Source organism: Crotalus tigris, unplaced genomic scaffold, assembly GCF_016545835.1.
Source record: "Crotalus tigris isolate CLP2741 ecotype Arizona unplaced genomic scaffold, ASM1654583v1 scf7180000024427.8105951120:4207309, whole genome shotgun sequence".
In the NCBI taxonomy this organism is placed as follows: Eukaryota; Metazoa; Chordata; class Lepidosauria; order Squamata; family Viperidae; genus Crotalus; species Crotalus tigris.
The window spans coordinates 3,499,708-3,523,526 of record NW_024100595.1 but is presented as its reverse complement, the minus strand read 5'-3'; the positions used below and the strand labels follow the sequence as shown (position 1 = coordinate 3,523,526).

The 23,819-nt window shown below is 41.3% G+C and overlaps 1 protein-coding gene across 4 annotated transcripts in view; it reads left to right on the top strand.

Annotated features, from left to right (window-relative positions):
• HSD3B7 (hydroxy-delta-5-steroid dehydrogenase, 3 beta- and steroid delta-isomerase 7) overlaps window positions 1-23,819 on the top strand; it is a 103,980-nt gene that overhangs the window by 15,063 nt on the left and 65,098 nt on the right. For 3 of the 4 annotated variants that reach the window (XM_039330319.1, XM_039330321.1, XM_039330320.1), the window contains exon 2: window positions 11,936-12,015. In XM_039330319.1, the coding sequence (XP_039186253.1) occupies window positions 12,003-12,015 (13 nt within the window). In that variant the 5' untranslated portion in view covers window positions 11,936-12,002. Of the gene's footprint in view, window positions 1-60; window positions 215-11,935; window positions 12,016-23,819 lie in introns of those variants that run through there. The other variant, XM_039330318.1, reaches the window with a different exon arrangement.

The following is a 23,819-nucleotide window of genomic DNA, read 5'->3' as shown; positions in this document are numbered from 1 at the left end:
TTAAAAGAGGGGTGGTTGAGGGGAGGGGTCAATATGCGGCGCGGCCTCTACCCCACCAATCCCGGGGAGGGGTGGGGGTGTTTGTCCCGAGCGGAACTTCAACAGATGGGCGGGGAGCTGACCAGCTGAAAGAGACAGGCTGCAGCCGCCGGGAAGCAGCTGGAAGAGCTGCGATCTTTGCAGAGAAAGCGAACGGTCGGCGGTGGGTTTGCAGGTGCGTATGCGGCGGAAGACGGTGGCCGGGCCGGGCCTCGTGCAGTGGAGCTGCCTTTTGCCTCTGAGCGCGTGCAGAGCGCGCTTGCAGCGAGTTTGGGGAGCTAGATGTAGTTCTCAACCCTGGCGACTTTCAAACTCGATCGTCCCATCTCCCCTCCTCCCCTCCCCGGCATCTCTTGGCGATGGATGCAACCCGGAATATATATATACGAGACGCCCCTGGATATCGAAAGTCCGGACCGGGTTGCCGCCTCGTCCGCGACGAGTTGAACTTAGCTCCGCTCAATTCAGTTAAACCGACTTTCCCTTTTCTTGAAAAACTTTTCCCGCTCGCTCGCCAGGCGCTCTCTGGAGGTGACGAGTTCCTCTGCCCATCCTCCCCGGCTACCAAGGGTAGCAGGTGATGGGAGGTGCGTCCTGAACGTCGGGATGCGCGAGGCTGATCGCGAGTGTTTTGGGGCTCTTTAAGTCGGTTTCCCGTTCTTTTGCATGTTGAATGGCGTTTTCCCATCTAAATATTAATTTGCAAAACCGTCTTTCCTACCCGCATTCGCCAAGTCCGTAAGTTACAGTTTGCACCACGAGGGAAGAAAGAATTCCATTCCCTAATTTGGGAAAAAGGCTTTGCTAGGATCTCCTGTGCGCGCACACACACACACCACACACACACACAAGGTGTTATTCTTGCTCTGTTGGACGAGTCGTTTGGCTTGGCTTTCTTTCTGGAGCTCTCTGTTTTCTTCCGAAGGAGAGCAGTCATTTATCAAAGAAAATTTTGGGAAACACCCCCCCCCCCCCCACACACACACACGCATTGTTTCTGTGCGTTGGAGGGAGGGTTGAACCCTTGTTTTGGCCTTATGTGCAAAAAATGTGGACCCGATTAGTATTGGATGAGGGACCACCAGGAAATGCCACAAATGTGGGTTGGGCTGGGATCCAAGAGGAAGTCAGGGGCAAACTATGGCTATATGGAAAATAGCTTGGATGGATCCAGGTGTTTGGCTATCATCTCCTGTCCCCTTCCCTGCTCTCCAGCTCTGTCTTTGTTTCCCAAGAGACAAATTGTACCCTACCTTCACACCTTCTTTACAGGCAATTTTCCTCTAGTATCTTCCCAGCCACACCCAGGCCGTCCCTGCATGAGATATAGCTAGTCCTCGACTTGCATCCGTCCATTTAATGACCATGCAAAGCTACAAGGGCACTGGAAAAAAAAGTGGGTTATGATCGGTTTTCACACTACTGACCGTGTGAAACACATCCCCAAGGTCATGTGTTCAAAACACGGGTGTTTGGCAGCCGGTTCATAATTAAGACTGTTACTTTGGCCCAACCTTGGTTAGAGGGCTCTGCACATGCTCTGGCTGGCCTTTGTGGTTCCGAGGGTTGGGTCCCCAGCCTTAGGCATAGCATGGGAGATGCAATCTGGCCAGCAGAGAATCAAACTGCAAAGTTATTTCCCACGATTCAGCGACTGCATTCCAGAAGGGACAATGGTCAATTAAATTGAGTCTCACACACAGAATAAAATGCAGGCCGTCCTTGACTTAACAACCACAACTGAGCTCCAAATTTCTGCCGTGCGGTTAATGAACATCAAAAAGAGAGGAAGCATCAGTTGTGTGGGTGGTGGCACCATTTTGAACTTTTGGGCCCTCCCCTCCGCTTTGCAGATGTCCCTGCTCTTAATAGATTGCTTAGGATGCTGAACACAAAACCCAGCAATGTTTCTTAAATCAGGCTCCGATGGGGACCTACCTAATGAATGAATAAATGCCTTAGTCTGAGCAGGCCTGGACAACACTCCTGCCGTTGCATTCGGTTATGTGTTTTCAGGTGTGCTTTCCTGCAAGACCTGTTGATTAGCTCTGTTGGGCAAGGCTCAAGTTTTGCTACCTGAAATAGTTTTAAGCTACAGGGCTATTTCCACCTGCCTGGTGTGGTCCCCATCAGAGGGTTGAGATACCTGTACGGCAGAGTTTGCCAGCCCTGGCCACTTTAAGACCTCAACTCTCAAATCAAATCAAATCAGAATAGAGCTGGAAGGGAGTTTGGTGGTCTTCTAGTCCAACCCCCTGCTCAAGCAGGAGAACATATAAAGTTTGAGACAAGTGGCTGTCCAGCCTCTTCTTAAAAAATTCCAGTGGTGAAGCACCCACAACTTCTGAAGGCAAGCTGTTCCACTAGTTAATTGTTCCCACTGTTAGGAAGTTTCTCCTTAATTCCAGGTTGCTTCTCTCCTTGATTAGTTTCCATCCACTGTTTCTTGTCTTGCTTTCTAGTGCTTTGGAAAATAAATTGATCCCCTCTTTTTTGTGGCAGCCCCTCAAATACTGGAATACTGCTATCATGTCACCCCTGGTCCCACTTTTCTCTAAACTAGCCATACACTTTAATCATCCTAGTTGCTAATAGTAGTAGTAGTAGTAATAGTAGTAGTAGTAATAATAATAATAATAATAATAATAAAGTTGGAAGGGACCTTGGAGATCATCTAGTCCAACCCCCTGCTCAGGCAGGAAACCCTACACCATTTTGGACAAATGGCTGTCCAGTCTCTTCTTAAAAACTTCCAGTGTTGGAGCATTCACTGCTTCTGGAGACAGGTTGTTCCACTGATTAATTGTTCTAACTGTCAGGAAATTTCTCCTTAGTTCTAGGTTGCTTCTCTCTTTGGTTAGTTTCCACCCGTTGCTTCTTGTCCTGCCTTCAGGCGCTTTGGAGAATAGCTTGACTCCCTCTTCTTTGTGGCAGCCCCTGGGATATTGGAACACTGCTATCATGTCCCCCCTCGTCCTTCTCTTCATTAAACTAGACATACCCAATTCCATCAACCTTTCCTTATATGTTTTAACCTCCAGTCCCCTAATCATCTTTGTTGCTCTTCTCTGTACTCTTTCTAGAGTCTCAACATCTTTTTTACATCGTGGTGACCAAAACTGGATGCAGTATTCCAAGTGTGGCCTTACCAAGGCATTGTGAAGTGGTATTAATACTTCACGTGATCTTGATTCTATCCCTTTGTTAATGCAGCCCAGCACTGTGTTGACTTTTTTGGCAGCTGCAGCACACTGTTGGCTCATAGTTAAGTGATTGTCCACTCGGACTCCAAGGTCCCTCTCACAGTTACTACTATTGAGCAAGGTACCTCCTATACTATACCTGTGCATTTGGTTTTTCTTGCCTAAATGTAGAACCTTGTTTTTTTCACCATTGAATTTCATTTTGAAACTTTTTCCAAAGCTTCAACGTCTTTTTTGTAATGTGGTGCCCATGCTGGCTGGGGAATTCTGGGAGTTGAAGTCCAGAGGTCTTAAAGTGGCCAACGTTAGAAAAGCCTTTTTAAAGGAATTGACAGCTTTTCTGTGTACGTCTTTAAGGATATTGACAGTTTGTCTGCATACATTCAGCTGTTGATTTATCCACGACCGGGTTCCCTGTTTTATGAGAATAATAGTGAAAGCTAGAACTCCCTTCCTCTGAGAGTAAAAGAGTGTGCGTATAATAAGCTCACTGACCTTTCTTCCATAGCAATAGGGAACTCAGCCAAATAGCTTGGAAGATATCAATGTCAGGTGACATGGGGGAGAGAGAGCTGACTTGTGCATTTTCAGGTTGTGCAAATCGTTGGAAGAGGTGTTGAACCGGGCAGGTGCAAGCGATAAGAGTCTGTTTGCAAATCTCCCAATGCTGCCCTTATTTAGCACCCTCTTTCCCAGCATGCAATTCTGCAAATCCCATCCCTTTACTTAGCACTGCTTTCCCGTGCATTGATGATTTTATTATGTGGCATCAAGTCAGTTCCAATTCCAAGTGGCCACGTGGGTGGGTTTTCTCCATCAGGATTTCTCCCTAACCTTGTCTTTCCTTTCTTCCAAGGGGGTCCCCCATTTCCATCATAACTGAGTCCTTCCACCTTACTATGGAGCATCCTCTTTTTCTCCTTCTTTCCAACTTTCCCAGCTTTCAAGCCTTTTCCAGATGTTCTCTATCCATGTGGTTTTCTTGATAAAAATATTGAAAATATTATTAAGGAATGATTTTAAAGAAATACAGGTACAAGCACCTATGACTTCGGAAGGCAAAGCTGTTCCACTGGTTAATTGTCCTCAACGTCAGGAAGTTTCTCCTTAATTCCAGGTTGCTTCCCTCCTTGATTAGTTTTCATCCATTATTTCTTGTCTTGCCTGCTGGTGCTTTCGGAAGAGGAGGAGGACAGGGTGTGTTGTCTTTCACAATCATTTGTGCAAGCTGGCCTCTGAAGCAAAGGGATAGCTTTGCCAGCATTGGTTAACAGGGTTGTCCAATCAAAAAAATGAGATAAGATAGGTGTGGAAATATTTGTTTTTACAACTTTTGACAAGTTCTCTTAACTCCTGCATTGTTTTCAAGGAGCTTACAGCTTCCTCTATCGCTGATCCTAGATTCTCCCTAGGTTAATAGCAGGCAGTTATTGGGTTATAGGTAATCCTGTAAATATGGGTCAGTCGCCAAGCATCTGAAATTTGATCACATGACCAGGGGATGCTGCAGTGTTTATATTATTTTACAGAATAACCCCTTGCACAAGCACGAGACATTCTCTCCCAGGCTAACCTACCTCACAAGGTTGTTGGGGAGAAAAGCAGAAGGTTTAAGTGCTGTTTAAGTGCTAATTTCAGAAATTAGGTCGACTTATGTTAAAAATAGAATAAAACAATCATTTGGGCGAATGTTTGAAAAGTTCGCTTTGGTGGTAAAAGGTTGCTTGGGAGAACTGAATGGTCTAAAGCTTCTTTAAAAGCCGGTGTGGAGGATGGTCAGCAATGAGGATGCGGAGGCCCATCTGCAGGAAAAGAAACCTTGGAAATTATAACCATACAGGAAGAGTTATTTGTTTTCAGTTGTACATTCCAAAATAGCTGCATTTCTTAAGAACTTCAGCTTAACTCTTGTTAAACTGTATTATCTAGAGCAAATTCCTGAATGTGTGTATCAAAGTAAGGTGAAAAGTTCACCCTGTTTGAAAGTTTAAGGAATCAGGGCAGAGTTTGAGAATCCCTATGTATGGGCTTTGTTGTAGCAATAGCAATACCACTTAGACTTATATACCGCTTTACAACCCTCTCTAAGCGGTTTTACAGAGTCAACCTATTGCCCCCCCCCCAAAATCTGGGTCTCCATTTTACCAACCTCGGAAAGATGGAAGGCTGAGTCAACCTTGAGCCAGTCAGGATCGGACTGCCGAACTACTGGCAGTTGGCAGTCAGCAGAATTAGCCTGCAGTACTGCATTTTAACCACTGTGCCATCAGGGCTCATGTAACTTGCTAGATTTTGGTATCTTTCTCAAAACATTGTATTAAGGGGCCTGGGGCTGTCCTGATTTTAACTTTAGGTAATCCTCGACTTACAAATCCAAATTTCCCATCGCTAAGCAAGACAGTTGCTAAATGAGCTTTACCTCTTTTTACAATCTTTTTGCTACAATTGTTAAGCAAGTCGCTCCAGTTAAGTGAATCCTGCGGTCATTAAGTGGATCTGTTCCCCCCCCCCATTGACTTTGCTTGTCGGACGCTGGCTGAGAAGGTTCCAGATGGTGATCACATGATCCCAGGAGAGTGCAACTGTCTTAAGGACATGCCAGTTGCCAAGCACCCAAATTTTGATCACATGACCCTGGGGATGCTACAATGGTTGTAACTGTGACAATTCATCATAAGCCCCTTTTATCAGGGCTGCTGTAACTTTGAATGGTCACTAAATGTACCGTTGTAAGTCAAGGACTACCCATATTTTGATATTTCTCATTCAGAAGGGCTTCCATGATTAATTCATTTTTGAAATTATTGAAGTTGGAATGAGTTGCTGTCTAATTTCAGTAATAGCTTTGCTTTCTGAAGAAGAGAAAAAAGTGAAATTTGGAAGGGAAAATATTCTGTATATGCTTAGAAACACTTATCTGTTTGAGTGGCTACTGAAGGTGAAACCTATTGATTCTGTGAGTGAACAAGAGATTGTGTCTCTGTGAACACAGCTTGCTAGCTCCAAAAAAACAATAAAGAACATTAAGGCCTGATGCAATGGTATAGTTCCCATAATTTTGCAGGATGGATTCCCATCAGACACTGGATCACAACTGATCCCCATTTTAACCTAATGTGCAGTGTAAACTCACATTCTTTCTTAAGAAAGAATGAGGCTCTTTTAAACACATTATTTTTTTGCAATGATTTTATTAAACATAGCAATTAAACTAAAACAAACTAAAAGAATATAAAAGAAAAAAAGAAAAAATAGAGAGTGCAGAAAAGGGGAAAAAAGAAGGAAAAAAATAAAATAAGGAAAAAGAAAAGAATTATATAAAGAAATGACTTCCCCCTTCAACACAACTATAAATAACGTTAATAAGTTACCACATTATCTTAAAATGCAATAAATGATGTCTTCTTTCCATATCATTACCTCTTAACTATGAACAAATCTTCTTAAAGACATTATTCAGCCTTAGTCAGCAAAAGTCTATTAAGGGTTACCAGAAATAATAACATTATTTATTTTAACTTTGGTCAAATAAACCAAATTGACATTCCTTCCTTTTACTTTTAACTATCTTAATTTTTTAATCTCTTCAAATAATGTCCTACAACTTGAATTCTTTTCATTTTTTTTCCTTTGTCCATTCTCCCAAAAGTCTTCAAAGCTTTAATAAGACTCTTACGCAAATCTAATTTAGGAAAGCTACCCAGGTCATTCTTTAGGTTGTTATTTGTATATCCTTTTTAATTACTGTATTCATTAGAGAGCCAGCCTGATGTAATGGTTAAATTGCTGCCCTGGAAGTCTCAAGAGAAGATTGTCACTTTCAGTCCTGCCTTAGATATGCAAGCCAGCTGGGTGACTCTTTGTGTGTGTGTGTGTGTGTGTGTGTGTGTGTGTGTGAGAGAGAGAGAGAGAGAGAGAGAGAGAGAGAGATGACAGAATCTCCATAGACATCAAAAGGCAAATGAAATGTTCCAGAATCTTTTGGGATACAGAGAAGATCTCAAAAAGAGACTGGACTGCCACTTGTCACAAATGCTGTAGAGACTCCTGCTTGGGCAGGGGTTGGACTAGATGACCTACAAGGTCCCTTCCAACTCTTCTGTTCTTTTCTGTTCTGTTCTACTTTTTCTCCATTTGGCTTTGAGCAGCAAAACCCTGTAGACTTCATTTCTGGGCAAGCTCCCGGGTTAGCGTGGGTGAAAATATGCACATTGTATTTCGCAGGAGAGTGAATTAGTGCATAGGTCAGATAAGCCAAGGAATCTGCTCTATCTAATCATATCTCATAGTAAGTCATTCTCAGAATCCAATTACTGATAAAAGCAGTAGATATGTTTCCATTATGTATAGCAGAAAACTGCCCAACTCTTATGTAAGGATGTCTGTGTCATCCACGTGAAGCATATTGCTCTTAATATGCTTCTTGTTACACGAGACACACAATGCTTAGCCATGACGTTCCTTGTTTTTGGCTTGGTGGGATGACAAACTGGGATATTGTGGATTTATTGAAGAAATCGCAGCCAACACCCTAGCTTGCCAATTGCTGTCAGGATTTTTTTTTGTTTTTTTGTAAAAAAATGTTTTATATAAAGTATAAAAAATACTTCAGATAAAGAGTAAAATAAATTTATACACACAACTTTCGGTATTGCTCACCCATTTCCCCCCAAACCGCACCCACCCTCTAACCTCTTCTCTCACTTCCCTCTTTCCCTCTTCTTCCTCACTCTCTCCCTCTCCTCCTTTTCCTCAACCTTCCTACTTACTTCTCCCCTTCCTCCTATCTTTTCAGTCCGGATGCAGTCCAGGGGAAATGCCTGAGCAATTCCTCTCTCCAAATTTAAACATCAATATTATATACAATAAAACTATTTCTACTTATCTGAGCTATTTAACCTCCAACCCACCCTCCCCCCACCCCCCTCCCTCCCACTTCCCAGAGCCAAGTACAGGGTTATACAAACATATTAAACATAATCTATTTAAGTTTACTAATTTATACAATAACCAAAATCATACTAACTCTTAACTCTCTTCAAACTTTAACATCATAATTTTATAAACAAATCCATTACTCATAAAATAAATGAAACTTTGTAGTTCCATATTTCTTCTGAACATATTCTATCCATCTTCTCCATACAATAACATACCTCTCTTGTGAATGGTCCTTTAAATATGCAGAAATTTTAGCCATTTCTGCTAAATTAGAAACCTTAAATACCCATTCTTCTAAAGAAGGCAGAGAATCTTTCTTCCAATATTGACCCACCAGTAATCTTGCTGCTGTTATTAAATTCAACATTAAAAATTGCTGTCAGGATTTAACAACCATTGCTCAGGCCTAGTTTTCTCCCCAGTGATATGCTACAGACCTCAAGTGTCTAGATCAGTGATGGCGAACCTTTTAGAGACCGAGTGCCCAAACTGCAACCCAAAACCACTTATTTATCACTGGGTCCCAGGTGGGCGTGGCCTACTGGGTGGACGTGGCTGTGGTGTTCATGGCAGACTGGGTGGGTATGGCCATGGTGGGTGTGGTCACCTTGATGTTGCTCGTGGGCAGGGCTGGGAGAGATCCAGGGGATTTCTGGCAGGTGGGGCGGTGGGCAGGAGGCTTGTGCTGCGGGGTGAGGCAAGGCGAGGCAAGGCGGGGGTGCCATTGTCACAGGGCAAGGCGAGGCAGGGGCCGGGGCGACTGCTGCCTGACACCATCGGCCCCCGTACACAGAGGCCAGTGTGCTGGGATGCAGCTGGCCACATGGGACCTGGTGAGTTAGCGGGCGGCTGGTTGAAGAGGGACAGTTGCCATCTCCAGGGCATGGCGCATGTGCCCACAGAGAGGGCTCTGAGTGCCGCCTCTGGCACGTGTGCCATAGGTTCGCCATCACTGGTCTAGATTCACACATCAGAATTAGCCCAAACCTCAATCCACTGAGGTTAGCGCTGTTTCCTGAGATCTTTTCAACTCACAAGATTGAGGAACTAAACACCTTTTGTCTCTTATCTTTAGAAAGAAAAAAAAAAGATGTTCCTTCATAATGTTTTGCAGTTTAGGGTTTGTCATCTTGGGCTCTTGCCATCCTGGAGTTGACGGGAGTTATAGCATTTTGGGAGCTGTAGTATTTGGGGTGTTATGATATCTTGACAGCTGGGGGCTCCACCTGGGAAAAACTACACGAAAGGTTTGTGGCTGAAGGTTTTTACAGCAAAACAAATAAATAAATGTGGGTTTTGATTACAGAGAAGGGAAGGTAACTCTCTGATGCAGGAACCAGCAGACAAACCACAGTGAACAAAACTCCACTTCTTGTTCCCAAGCTGTGAGAAATAAAAGGGGTAATTAAGCTGTCACAGCCACCAGTCATGATGACAGCATAGTACAGTACTGTTTAAACTCTTGGAGATAATCTGCTTTCTGTTCTCCGTTGCTGGGGTTTCTTTCCGTGCCCCAGTTCTCCTCCTCATCTGGGGGACATTGACAGTCACTGTGCAAGCAAGCCTGCCCTAGCCACTGTCTCGCCACTCTTCCTCTTCCCTCTTCCCTGACTCTTTTCCTTCTCTAATTTTGCTTCCCTCCCTCCATCCCCATCATTTGCCCCCCCCCTCTTCTGGCAGCAGGTGCTACGTTTCCCAGCCTTCAACCGCTTTGAAGGTGCCTTTCTGCAGATTTAACGCCAAGGTGCAGGGGGGGGGGGATAAATCAATACCCTCTCCGCTCTGCAGCTTTGATGGTTTAGCCCAGTGTTTCTCAACTGCTTTAAGATAAGTGGACTCCAAACTTCAGAATTCCCCAGAGAAACTCTGATTTAGCTTGCAAAAAGGGTTGACTTATTCTGTTTCCCATCTTTCCACTGCCTGCCAAGCCGTTGAGCGTCTTCTGTAGAGCAAATGCTCCTTTTCTTTTCCTTTCCTTTCCTTTCCTTTCCTTCCCTTTCCTTCCCTTCCTCCTCTCCTCTCCTTTCCACTTTCCTTTCCTTCCCTTCCTTCTCTCTTCTCTCCTCCTCTCCTTTCCACTTCCCTTCCTCCTCTCCTCTCCTTTCCACTTTCCTTTCCTTCCTCCTTTCCTCTCCTCTCCTTTCCACTTTCCTTTCCTTTCCTTCCTCCTCTCCTCTCCACTTTCCTCTCCTTTCCTTCCTCCTCTCCTCTCCACTTTCCTCTCCTTTCCTTTCCTTCCCTTCCTCCTCTCCTCTCCACTTTCCTCTCCTTTCTTTCCTCCTCTCCTCTCCATTTTCCTCTCCTTTCCTTTCCTTCCTCCTCTCTCCTCTCCTCCTCTCCTCTCCTTTCCCCTTCCCTTCCCTTCCTCCTCTCTCCTCCTCTCCTCTCTTCCACTTTCCTTTCTTTTCCTTCTCCTCTCCTCTCCTTTCCACTTTCCTTTCTTTTCCTTCCTCCTCTCCTCTCCTCTCCACTTTCCACTCCTTTCCTTTCCTTTCCTTCCTCCTCTCTCCTCTCCTCCTCTCCTCTCTTCTCCTCTCCTTTCCCCTTCCCTTCCTTTCCTCCTCTCCTCCTCTCCTCTCCTCTCTTCCACTTTCCTTTCCTTTCTTTTCCTTCTCCTCTCCTCTTCTTTCCACTTTCCTCTCGTCTCCTTTCCTTCCCTTCCTCCTCTCCTTTTCACTTTCCTTTCCTTCCTCCTCTCCTCTCCTTTCCTTTCCTTTCCTTCCTCCTCTCCTCTCCCCCTTCCTCCTCCCCCTCACTCTTTCCCTTTCTCTTCCTCGCTTCCTCCCCCTTCCTCTCCTTCCCCTCCCCTTTCCCCTCTCCCTTTCGGTCTCCTTTGCCTCTCCCTCCCTTTCCCATCCTGCTCTCCTTTGCCTCTCTTTCCCTTTCCCATCCCCCTCTCCCTTCTTCTTTCCCTTTCCTTCCTTTCAACAGTACTCCAAAGCCTAGAAGACTTTCTGCTTTGAGGCTGGGGGATGTTTTCAGGACTCAGCCAGATCCTTCTTGCCTTGATCCCCCCCTGCCTCCAATTTTTCCAACTAACATCTTGGCTTCTTTCTAAATCTCTCTCTTCTACCACGACCCCATCTGAAGAGACCATTTGCCTTTTCTCAGGAAGTTGATGTCTGGGTAATAATAATAGTAATAGCAATAATAATAATAATAATGTTGGAACAACCTTTATTTCAGACAAATGGCTGTCCAATCTTTTCTTAAAAATGTCCAGTGTTAAAGCATTCACTCTTCTGGTGGCAGGTTGTTCCACTGGTTAATTGTTCTAGCTGTCAGGAAGTTTCTCCTTAGTTCTAGGTTGCTTCTCTCCTTGATTAGTTTCCATCTGTTGCTTCTTGTCCTGCCTTCAGCGCTTTGGAGAATAGCTTGACTCCCTCTTTTTTGGGGCAGCTCCTGAGATATTGGAAAACTGCTATTATGTCCCCCCTCTTCATTATATTAAACATACCCAATTTCAGCAACCGTTCCTTATATGTTTTATATCTGTAGAGAAACCAACATCAGTAAACCTGGCCAGCTAGCTGCTAATCTTGCCTACGTTCAGCTCTCTATAATTACTGTGGATGTCAAATAATAACTGGCAGGTGGTGTCACCTAACTTGAGTTGCTGGTGTGTTGTTTGTGAGCCTCTATATATTTATCTTCCAAGCCACACACATGTAATTAAAATAATCTGAATCATAGGGTGATTTAAAAAGGAAAGGCTGGAGATATTCTTCATCTTACTTGTTTTCTTTTTCCAGCATTTGAAGTCTTGGACTTCTCTTCCTTGATACCAGAACTGGAAGTTATTCTGGCAGTAACTCAAGAATGCAGATACCTGGTAAGTGTCTCATGAGAACTGAGAATGCCGGTAAGAAAGAAAACAGTAACTGCAATTATAAAATGCCTTACAGAGAACATCTTATCTTTCATTTCTTTCTTTCTCTCCCTTTATACTAGTGAACTTTATAGATCCGTTTCTCCATCCATCGTTTATATAATTAAATAGTGCAGAAAAAAAAGACAAAAACAAAGCAACAGAAAGAAAGTAACACAACAGTAAGAACCACCATTATATGTATCTCCGAACCCTTTTCAACTACATAGCTATTATGTGGAAATTGATGGTTGGATAGTGGAACTGGAATTTCTGCATTGTTACTTCTAGAAACCTAGTCCTCCAATGCTGGATAAATAAATTTATTGACCAGATTTCTTGTTGGATTGACATCTTGATGTTCCCTGTGAGTCACTTACAAACGTAGATTAAGTACTATGTGGACAATTACGATGCAGCATGCTCAGCCTTCATGAACATTGTTGTGGGAATTTTATATACATATCTATTTGTAATATAAATAAGTAGGGGAAGGGGCTCAGGAACAACATCAGAACTCTCTATCCAGAAAAATGCAGGGCTAGGAAGGGTTAGGATCCTTTCCCAGACTCTGGTAGAAGGCCTAAAATTGAGGAAGACACAGATCATCTACAAGGGTGAGAAAGGAATTTTTATAATATGCTCCTGTTTTTCCCCCTCTTGTCTGAATATTGATAGGACCTCTAGGTCTCCTGCTTTGGGTCTGGAATAAGGGGCAGGGGGATAACAGAATAACACAGTTGGAAGGGACTTTGGAGGTCTTCTAGTCCATCCGCCGCCTCATGCAGGAAACTATACCATTTCAAACAAATGGTTGTCCAGTCTCTTCTTAAAAACATCCAGTCTTGGGGCACCCATAACTTCTGGAGGCAAGTCGTTACACTGATTAATTGTTCTAAAAGATGGGTCCCTTGTTGTTTGCTTCCCTTTTGATTTTGCCCAACTAAATTCTCAAACCATTTCATCCTTCCAGTCCTCTTTTTCCAACTTCTCTGGAGCCTTTTACTTCCCTGTCTCTTAGATGGTGGCCTCCAAAGGCCCAGTCTCTCTCTTCTGCTGCTTCTGTTATTATTATTATTATTATTGTGGTTGATTGTATCATAATTTCAGCCAGATGTTCAGACTGAATTTGGGAAGGAGTCCACCTATCGAGTCCTTTCCAAGAACCTGGGATAGGTAGATGTTGATGTTCGATGGTGTTAGAGCAGTGTTTCCCAAACTTGACAATTTTAAGGCATGTGGACTTCAACTCCCAGAATTCCACAGCCAGCGTTGCTGGCTGTGGAATTCTGGGAGTTGAAGTCCTCATGCCTTAAAATTGTCAAGTTTGGGAAACACTGTGTTAGAGGTACCGTCACAGGATCTAAGCTGTTCTGAGTAAAGCTGCCTTTTGCAATTGACCGGTGGGGATTTTGTCAGTGCCGATGGTGTTCAAGTGATGCTCCGGATGTTTTGGAATTGCAGCCAAGGTGCCTATTAACTATTGGTACTGCCTTTGCTTTCTTTTGCCACGGACATTCTACTTCTACTTGCAGATCTTTGTATTTTGTTATCTTCTCCAGTTTCTTGTTTGCTACCCGTCTTGCAGTTTGAAGTGATCCTGAGCGGCTCCTCCTGCAAGATGCTCCTAAGGCAGGCCAAGACTTTTGATCCTACAGTTGACTTTTTTGCACTCTCTTGCAGAACCTCTTTCTCTATCTGTGCTTCTGTAATGGGCTGTGTGAATGACCTTGGGGAGATGAGGAAAAGAGGTGCTGCCAAGGAAATGGTCAGAGAAGAGAGAGAGAGAGAGGAGCCCTCAAGTCATTAAACAGTCAGAAACCTAGGAAGGACCTACCCTAACTGATCAAGCAGTTAAAAGTGACGGTGGGAAGTTTGTACCTTCAGACTTGCAAGATTCTATCAATGTAGCCTTACTATAAAGTCTAATCAGTTCTAGTTGCGTTTCCTGTCTGGCTTACCTAGACTCACTGATAGTTTCTGCTAATGCTGAAATAATAATAATAATAATAATAATAATAATAATAATAATAGTAATGAAGTTGGAAGGGACCTTGGAGGTCATCTAGTCCAATCCCCTGCTCAGGCAGGAAACCCTATATCACAGGTCGGCAACCTGCGTCTCCGGAGCCGCATTCAGCTCTTTGAGCCTTCCCCTGTGGCTCCCAGCCTCCTCTGCCATTTGCAGAGAGAGACAGAGACAGAGAGAGGCACTTGCACTTCCCTTGCACTTCCCTTCTCTCTCTCTCTCTCTCTCTCTCTCTCTCTCTCTCTCTCTGTGTGTGTGTGTGTGTAAAAAGAGTGGACTCACAGTGTTCTCCGATGAGCTGAAAAGCTTATTTGGGCAGGGCTTCTCCCTTTGCTGCGTCTCTGCAGGAAGCAGGGAGGGCAGCAGAGAGTTAGACTCGGGAATTCTGGGAATTGAAGTCCATGAGTCATAAAAGAGCCGAGGTTGCCTACCCCTGAGCTCGTTGGAGAACAGCTTGAAGCCAGCTTGCCAGGTGAGCAGAAGATTGGAGAGAGGGAGAGAGGGGGGGAGGGGGGGAGAGAAAGAGAGAGAGAGAGGGAGGGGAAAGAGAGAGGGAGAGGAAAGAGAAAGGGAAAGGAAAGAGAAAGAAAGAAAGAGAGGGGGGGGAAAGAGAGACAGAGAGAGACCCTTTTGACATCTCAAATAAAGATAACACTGCATATATCCTTTTTTACCTTTATTATAGGTATATGTGTATATATATATATATATAGGTCTTTGGTTGTTCGGGTTTTCTCCCGCGTAAAATTGGAAGTGTCTTGGCGACGTTTCGACGAAGTCCCATTCGTCATCTTCAGGCTGGTGTTTTCAGCTTCGTGCTTCAAGCAGCAATGTGTGGTCTTAGCTGTTTCTTCCTTTTAACTGCCAGTGGGGGTATGAACTGATTGGGTGGGAGCTTGGCTGTGTTCTGATTGGGTGGAGGTGTGTTCTGATTGGTTAGGGGCTTGGCTGTGCTCTGATTGGCTGGGGACCCCTCTGCAACTCAGACTAACCTGAGCACAACCAAACAGAACACTCCCCCAGCCAATCAGAACACAGCCAAGCTCCCACCCAATCAGTTCATACCCCCACTGGCAGTTAAAAGGAAGAAACAGCTAAGACCACACATTGCTGCTCGAAGCACGAAGCTGAAAACACCAGCCTGAAGATGACGAATGGGACTTCGTCGAAACGTCGCCAAGACACTTCCAATTTTACGCGGGAGAAAACCCGAACAACCAAAGACATATATATATATATATATATATATATATATATATACACACACACATACATACACACACACACACACACACAATAAAGGTAAAAAAGGATATATGCAGTGTTATCTTCATTTTAAATATCAAAAGAGTTTTGCAGCTCCCAGTGTTTTGTTTTCGGTAGGAAACGGGTCCAAGTGGCTCTTTGAGTCTTTTGGGTTGTGTACCCCTGCCCTATACCATTTCAGACAAATGGCTGTCCAGTCTCTTCTTAAAAACTTCCAGTGTTGGAGCAGTCACCGCTTCTGGAGGCAGTTTGTTCCACTGGTTAATTGTTCTAACTGTCAGGAAGTTTCTCCTTAGTTCTAGGTTGAATAGTTTCCATCCATTGCTTCTTGTCCTGCCTTCCGGCGCTTTGGAGAATAGCTTGACACCCTCTTCTTTGGGGCAGCCCCTGAAATATTGGAACATTGCTATCATGTCCCCCCTTGTCCTTCTCTTCATTAGAGTACATACCCAATTCCAGCAACCGTTCCTCATATGTTTTAGCCTCCAGACCTCTAATCATCTTTGTTGCTCTTCTCTGTGCTCTTTCTAGAGTCTCAACATTTTTTTTACATCGTGGCGACCAAAACTGGATGCAGTATTCCAAGTGTGGCCTTACCAAGGCATTGTAGAGAGGTATTAACACTTCACGTGATCTTGATTCTATCCCTCTGTTAATACAGCCTAATACTGTGTTGGCTTTTTTGGCAGCTGCAGCACACTGATGGTTCATATTTAGGTGATTGTCCACTAGGACTCCGAGGTCCCTCTCACAGTTACTACTATTGAGCAAGGTATCCCCTTGCTCTGCTAATGTCCTTCCTTCCACTATCTCCTCTGGGACATCAGAAAAGGAGGAATAAAATTTATTTTTATTTATTTATTAGTATCCTGTCTTACTTGTTTTACAAGTAACTCCAGTGGCGAACATATCCAACACACCTTTCTCTTCTTATTTTTCTCACAACAACTGGATTCAGCCTTCCAGGCTGGGAAGGTGGGGAGATCAAACACAAAATAATTTGGCGTCTCTGTTGAGTCCTCAGCTTAATGACAATAAATCACAGAGCATCTCGTAGTGTTAAGAAGCCTTTATTGTTGTTTCTTCAGCTCCGTTTCAGCTCTGAGGCACGCAGGCCTCTCTGCCTCTCTTAAGAACTCTTCCCAGGACCAAATGGCAACATTTGGCGTGCGCGCGAAGCCGGCACCAGCCAGTCTGGTCCCGGGCAGCTTGCAACTGCCCGGGACCGTTGCAATGTCCCGAGCCTGCCTTTGCAGGCTCAGGACACAACAGTCTCCTCTTCTGTTGATTTAGAAAGTGCAGTTCAGACAGTGCAAACTAAAACTGATGGTATTTGCCTTTTTTCGGGCAGCCACCTCACTTGGCAGTCAAAGGGCCTTACCTGTAGAAACAGAATAATTTAACATCTCCTATACAAATATGCAATCGACTTACGATTGCAACCAAGCCCAACATTTTCACTGCTGAAGTTACTAAGTTGGTAACATGTTTGTTGAGTGAATCTGGCTTCGCCACTGATTTTGCTTGTCAGAAGGTTTACATTCAAATTGCCTAGCACAGGGGTCTTCAAACTTGGCCCTTTTGTGACTTGTGGACTTCAACTCTCAGAATTCCTCAGCCAGGCATGCCTGGCTGAGGAATTCTGGGAGTTGAAGTCCACAAATCATAAAAGGGCCAAGTTTGAAGACTCCTGGCCTAGCATCTGAATTTGATGGTAGGGATTCTGTGACAATCGTTAAGTGAAATAAACAGTCATTTTTTTCAGTGTCATAACTTTGAGCGGTCACTAAATGAATCATTGTAAGTCGAGGACTATCTATAGTCTACTCCAGGAACTTGGTACATATGCTTGGATTGCAAAATAGAGCATTCTTCTCACTGACTGTCCCCGTATCCTGAAACTCCCACAACCTGAGTAAAATTATATTTCTGTTTCTGTTGCCTTTGTGTTGATATTTTTTTTATTAATCTTCAAATTGATCTTAACTCTCTTCACAGAAGGTCCATCTCATTATTTGGGCAACAGTACGGATTGTTTTCTCTTCTCCGATTTGTTTTGACTCTTCAATTAACCTTATAATCCCATTATCTTCTCGTCTTGCCCAACTCTGCTTGGCTTCTTAGTCAGATATGACCACTCTGATCCTGCTGCGTGCTGAAATATTTTGAATCAGAGTTTAGTCATTTTCTTGTCAGCTCAATTCTTAGGGCAGAGGCAAGATGTACATTTAATCATTCATGCCTCATTTGTTAACAGTACACAAATCCACTTTCTTGGGGCTTTAAATATGTTGAAAGGGGAGTATTCAAGTCTGCAGTCCTCAAGAGAAATGTTTTTAAAAAGGAGGGATCAAACTTGGAAGCAAAAATGAAGTTGATCAGGATCCACCAACCCTTGTGTTCTTGGAAATGTTGAAAAGATTTGTTTCCTGAGCCAGAACTGCATATAATCAGTGTGAAATCACTTGTTCTCTCAGATATCCCCAGATACCAAGATTGATGGTGAGGTGAGGCGGGATGATATGATGTGCTTCATATTTAAGGTCAGATAATTCCCATCCATCAATGTTTAGCAAAGAAGGACTATTACATCCTTCTATTTTGCAAAGCAGGGAATCTCAAAGATCTGTAACTTAGAATGGGTAGGGTTTATAAATTATTAGCATGGATTTCCTAATGTGTTGCTTGATGAGCTAATATATAATTTCATTATTAAAATCAGCAAACCGTACCAGTGAAAGTGTGTGCTGCCAGGATTACAAGGATTCAGCGATGCCAGTTGTCTTTCACTGCGTATAAAGTGGACATTGTGTGAAATTTTGCAGCCTCATAATCTTGGTTAGAAAGAACTAACCTTCCAGGCCTTACGGGTGCAAGAATATCTGGCTAGGTTTCAAAGTAATTGCAAAAGGGAGGTGGTGTGCCCATCAACCAAAGTTAGAGTATAACCAAAAAATAAGTGAAGCATAATAAATAAATGTGAGATACAGCCACATAGTCCTGATTCTCTTAATGGATGGGTTTCAATTTCTTTTGTTTAGTGTAATATTTCTCAACTAAAGCAACTTTAAGACGTGTCGCCCTTCATTCCCAGAATTCCTCTAGGCAGCTGGAGAATTCTGGAAATTGAAGTCCACTCATCTTAAAATAGCTGAAATTAAGAAACACTGGTTTACAGTATATGTACAGGTGATCTTCAACTTATACCAGTTCATTTAGTGACCGTTTGAAGTTACAGTGGCATCAAAAAAGTGACTTATGACTGCTTTTCACACTTACAACTGTTGCAGCATCCCCCTGGTCATGTGATCAAACTTCAGATGCTTGGCAACTTACTCATATTTATGATGGTCGCAGTGTTCCAGGGGTCATGTGATCACTTTTTGTGACCTTCTGGCAAGCAAAGTCAACGGGAAAGCCAGATTCAATTCAAAACTGTGCCACTATCTTAACAACTGCAGTGATACACTTAATAGTTGTGGCAAGAAAAGTCGTAAAATGGGGCAACGTTCACTTACCGGTAACAACTGCCTCGTTTAGAAACAGAAATTTTGGGCTCAGTTGTGGTTGTAAGTGCAGGATTACCCGTATAGATTTTTCCAGTCTCAAAGTAATTTAAAAAGTATTCTCCTTCAAAACATGCCCAAGGCCTATTGATTTTGCTGACCTAATACATGTACTTTTCTTGGGCAACAATATTGAAGAAATTTGCCCTTGCCATTTGTGTTTGATTCTGTGGATTCATTTTGGACCCCCGTAAAAGGATCCACTGGCCTCCCATCCAAAGGCTAACCTAATAATAATAATAATAATAATAATAATAATAATAATAATAATAATAATAATAATAATAAAGTTGGAAGGGACCTTGGAGGTCATCAAGTCCAACCCCCTGCTCAGGCAGGAACCCTACACCATTTCAGACAAATGGCTGTCCAGTCTCTTCTTTTTTTTTTTTTTTTTTTTATTGAAATTTTTCAAAAGTTTTACAAATAAAAATCCACCCCCCCCTCCCCAACCACCCCACCCCCCCCCCGACTTCCCAGAACTGAATATAGGATTATTTAACAAATATTTTAAAAATAACATTTGCAATTTATAAAATAATTAATAATAATAATAAAAATCACAGTAATAATATATATAATAATAATATACATAACATAAACTTTAAAATGAATAATATATACTAAAAAAGAAAAAAAAAATAAAAAAAGAAGAGAGAGAGAGAAAGAAGAAAGAAGAAAGTAGACGAAGAATAAAGCATATATATATATAAAAAAAAATATATATGAATAATAATACATAAAAAATGTATATATATAAAAAAGAAAAAGAAGAAAGAAAGAAAGAAAAAACAATCATTACAAATTATAAAAAGGCTAAATAATATTTTTCCATATCCAAATTATGTTGTATAAAATTTATCCATTTTTCCCATACCGCAAAAAATTTTTCTTGAGATTGCTCCTTTAAGAAAGCCGAAATCTTTGCCATTTCTGCCAAATACGAAACTTTATGAAACCATTCTTGTAAAGTAGGCAAAGATTCCTTCTTCCAATATTGTCCTATTAACAACCTAGCGGCTGTAATCAAATTTAACATCAATATAACCTCCTTAGCATCACAGTCAATAACAATACCTAGTAAAAATAATTGCGGAGTAAATTTTACCCTCCTTTTAAAAATTCTTTGAATATTCCACCATATCTTAATCCAAAAAGCTTTTATATGCTTACACGTCCACCAAATATGGTAATAGGTAGCATCCAAATATCCACATCTCCAGCATTTCGGCTGTAGATTAGGGTACATAATGGACATTTTCTTTGGGTCAAGGTGCCATCTATAAAACATCTTATAAAAATTCTCTCTTAAATTTTGCGCTTGTGTGAATTTAACATTTCTTATCCAAATAAGTTCCCAAGTATCCATTGAAATCGTTTCACCAATATTCTGTGCCCATTTAATCATACAATCTTTAACTAGTTCAAGTTCTGAATCTAATTCCACTAAAACCCCATAAACTCTCTTAATATGGGTTGGCCTTTGATCTCTTACTTGTTTTAAAAAAATTTCATCTTCTCTAAGCCAGCCCATTTTACAATCCATCTTCCATCTATCCACTATTTGTCTATATTGGAACCATGAATAAGTTAAGTTTTCATGTGTTAACTCTTCCAAAGATTTTAACTGCCAGTCTTGGCCATCCCATCTTAATAACTGTACGTAAGAGACCTTGTCCATATTTACAAAAAATTGGTCCCAGCCTTCCAAATGAAGTATTTCTGTATTTGTTAAATTCACCCAGTCGCTAATCAATGTCAATACTACAGCATCATAATACAATTTCATATTTGGTACCTTGAGTCCACCTCTCTCACGAAAATCTTGCATTATTTTAAGTTTCACCCTTGGTTTTTTCCCTGCCCAAACAAATTTATTAATACCTTTTTGCCATTCATCTAAATTACGTTCGTTCTTTAAGATAGGTAACATTTGAAACAAAAAAATAAACTTTGGCAGGACATTCATTTTAATAACTGCAATTCTGCCCATAAGGGATAACTGTAAATTATTCCAGTTTTTTAAATCCTTCTGTACCTCCATCCACAGCTTTTCATAATTATTTTTATACAATTTTACATTAGAAGCAGATAATGTAACCCCCAAATATTTTACCTTATCAACAATTTCAAAGTCTGTTAAGTTAACTAGAGCCTGTTTATCACCATTAGTCATGTTTTTAGCTAATATTTTGGTCTTATTATTATTAATTTTAAAGCCAGAAACACGTCCATATTGTTGAATCAATTGTAATAATTTCACCACCGAAGAAACAGGTTGAGACAAAGTAACAACCAAGTCATCTGCAAAGGCTCTTAATTTATATTCTTTTTTATTAATTTCTATTCCTTTTATTTCTTGAGACTCCCGAATTTTAATCAACAAAATTTCCAGTGTTAAAACAAACAATAACGGAGACAACGGGCATCCCTGTCTTGTTCCTTTTTCTATTACAAAAGCCTCTGACAAACCCCCATTTACAATAATTTGAGCAGTCTGTTTTTGATATATATTGGATAATACTTGTAATATATTTTGTCCAAAATTCATCTCCTTGATTAAACACAGCATAAACTGCCAATTCACTTGATCAAAGGCTTTTTCAGCATCCAAAAATATCAGGCCTGCAGAGACTTGGTTATTCTTTTCTAAATACTCTAATAAATTAATAATTTGTCTAACGTTATTCTTCATATACCTTCCAGTTATAAAACCCGATTGATCCCTATGTATAAACTGCTGCAAGATCCCCATAAGCCTGTTAGCTAAAATTTTTGCAAAAATTTTATAATCCACATTTAAAAGAGATATAGGCCTATAATTTTTAGGCAAAGTAAGATCTTGACTATCTTTTGGAATCAATGATATAAATGCATTACGCCAGGATGGAGGGATCTCTAACCCCTGTAATAAATTATTAAACAGTTCACACAACGGTTGAGTCATCTCTTCTACTAAAGCTTTATAATAAATAGATGTCAACCCATCCGTACCCGGCGCTTTGCCCAATTTCAATTGTTTAATAGCTGTAACAATTTCTTCCTTAGTAATTAAACCATTAATCTTTTTTTCCTGATCTTCTGTTAATTTAGGAAAGTTAACTTGTGCCTAAATAATTATTTATATCTGTAATTTGAATATTAGTACCCTTATATAATTTTTGATAGTATTCTAAAAAAGATTTCTTAATCAATTCTTTCTGATAAACCAATTTACCATTATAATTTATTTTATCTATATTCCTCTGTTTCTGTTTTTTTCTTAACTGATAAGCCAACCATCTCCCTGGTTTATTAGCATTACAAAATGTATTTTGTTTCATAAATAGCAAATTAGTTGCAGCTTGATCAGCCATCAGCATGTTAAATTGTGTTTTTAACAATTTTAAAGCTCCTTTAACCTTTTCATCTAAGGGATTTGAAATTAAAAGTTTCTCTTTTAATTTAATCTCCTCTTCCAAGTCTTTCCGTTTCTGAGTCTGTTTCTGTCTATGCAAATTATTCATTTTTATCAAAATACCACGCATAAAAGCTTTACTTGCATCCCAGACCATTGACATTGATGTTCCCTTGTTCATATTTAAAGTAAAATATTCCTTTAAACATTCCTTTAATTTATGAACATTTTTTTCTTGTTTAAATAAATTCTCATTCACCCTCCAGGATCTCCTATCTTCCTTCTCTACAAACAGTTCCATCCAAACTGGACTATGATCGGACAATGTCCTAGGAAAAATTTTTACATTCTTCACCCTGTTGTATAAATCTGTTGTGATCAAAAAGAAATCAATTCTTGAGGAAGATTGGTGTCTATCTGAGAAAAACGTAAAATCCTTTTCTTCTTGATTACGTTCACGCCAATAGTCTCTCAATTCCCAATCTTCTTTCATATCAAAAAAGGCTTTAGGTAATTTAGCCTGTTTAAAAAAGGTAGAAGAGCCTTTTTTGTCCATTTGTATATCTAAGACACCATTCCAGTCTCCCATTAAAATCACAGATCTATAGTCCAACAAAGTTATTTTCTGATGTAGTAACCTATAAAATTGCTCCTGTTGCTGGTTTGGTGCATACAACCCCACAATAAGAATTGTCTTGCCATATAAACCAAGTTCAAGCATAACATATCTTCCGTAAGGATCTGATTCTAACAAGGTAGCGGATAGATTCTGTTTAACATAGATTACCACACCCCCGTTCTTCCCAGGGGCGGGAGATACAAAATGAGATCCCAAGCGAGGATTATTTAAATATTTTTGATCTTTAGCTGTAATATGAGTTTCTTGCAAGCAAATAATATCATTGTTATGTTGTTTCAAATAGTGGTAAATTTTTTTTCTCTTTTGAGGAATGTTTAATCCATTAACATTCCAGGACAGGAGCTTTGCCATCTCCCTTGGCCTTCAGCCTGGAGAAGATCCGCTCAAATTCTGCTGCTGATGAATATGTAGCAGAGCTTTTGGGTCTTGCTCCTCCCACCGGCACTGAAGCAATTTGCTGAGTAGATTCTTCAATTTCTTTTTCTTTTTCTTTTTTCTGTTGTTCTTTTTCTTTACGTTTATGTGCTGCACGGGTCATTCTCTGTTCTTTAACCTCTGTTGAGACATCCATACCACCTGTCCAGCAGTCATCATCCCTGTACCTTCAGATTTCTGTTCCATCTCTTTGTCACTCAAGACTTTATGCATCATGGGCAAAGGAGAGCCTGCTCCCAGGACCGTTTTATAAAATTCCTTAGCTTTAGCAACTGTATTAAGTCTATAACGTGTCCCCGCATGGCTCAAAACAATGCCCATCGGAATCTCCCATCTAAATGGCATTTGTCTTGCTTTAAGTTCATTTACTAAAAAAGCAAAATCTTTTCTGCTTCTTAAAATTTTAGGTGGAATTTCCTTTAAAATAATAATATC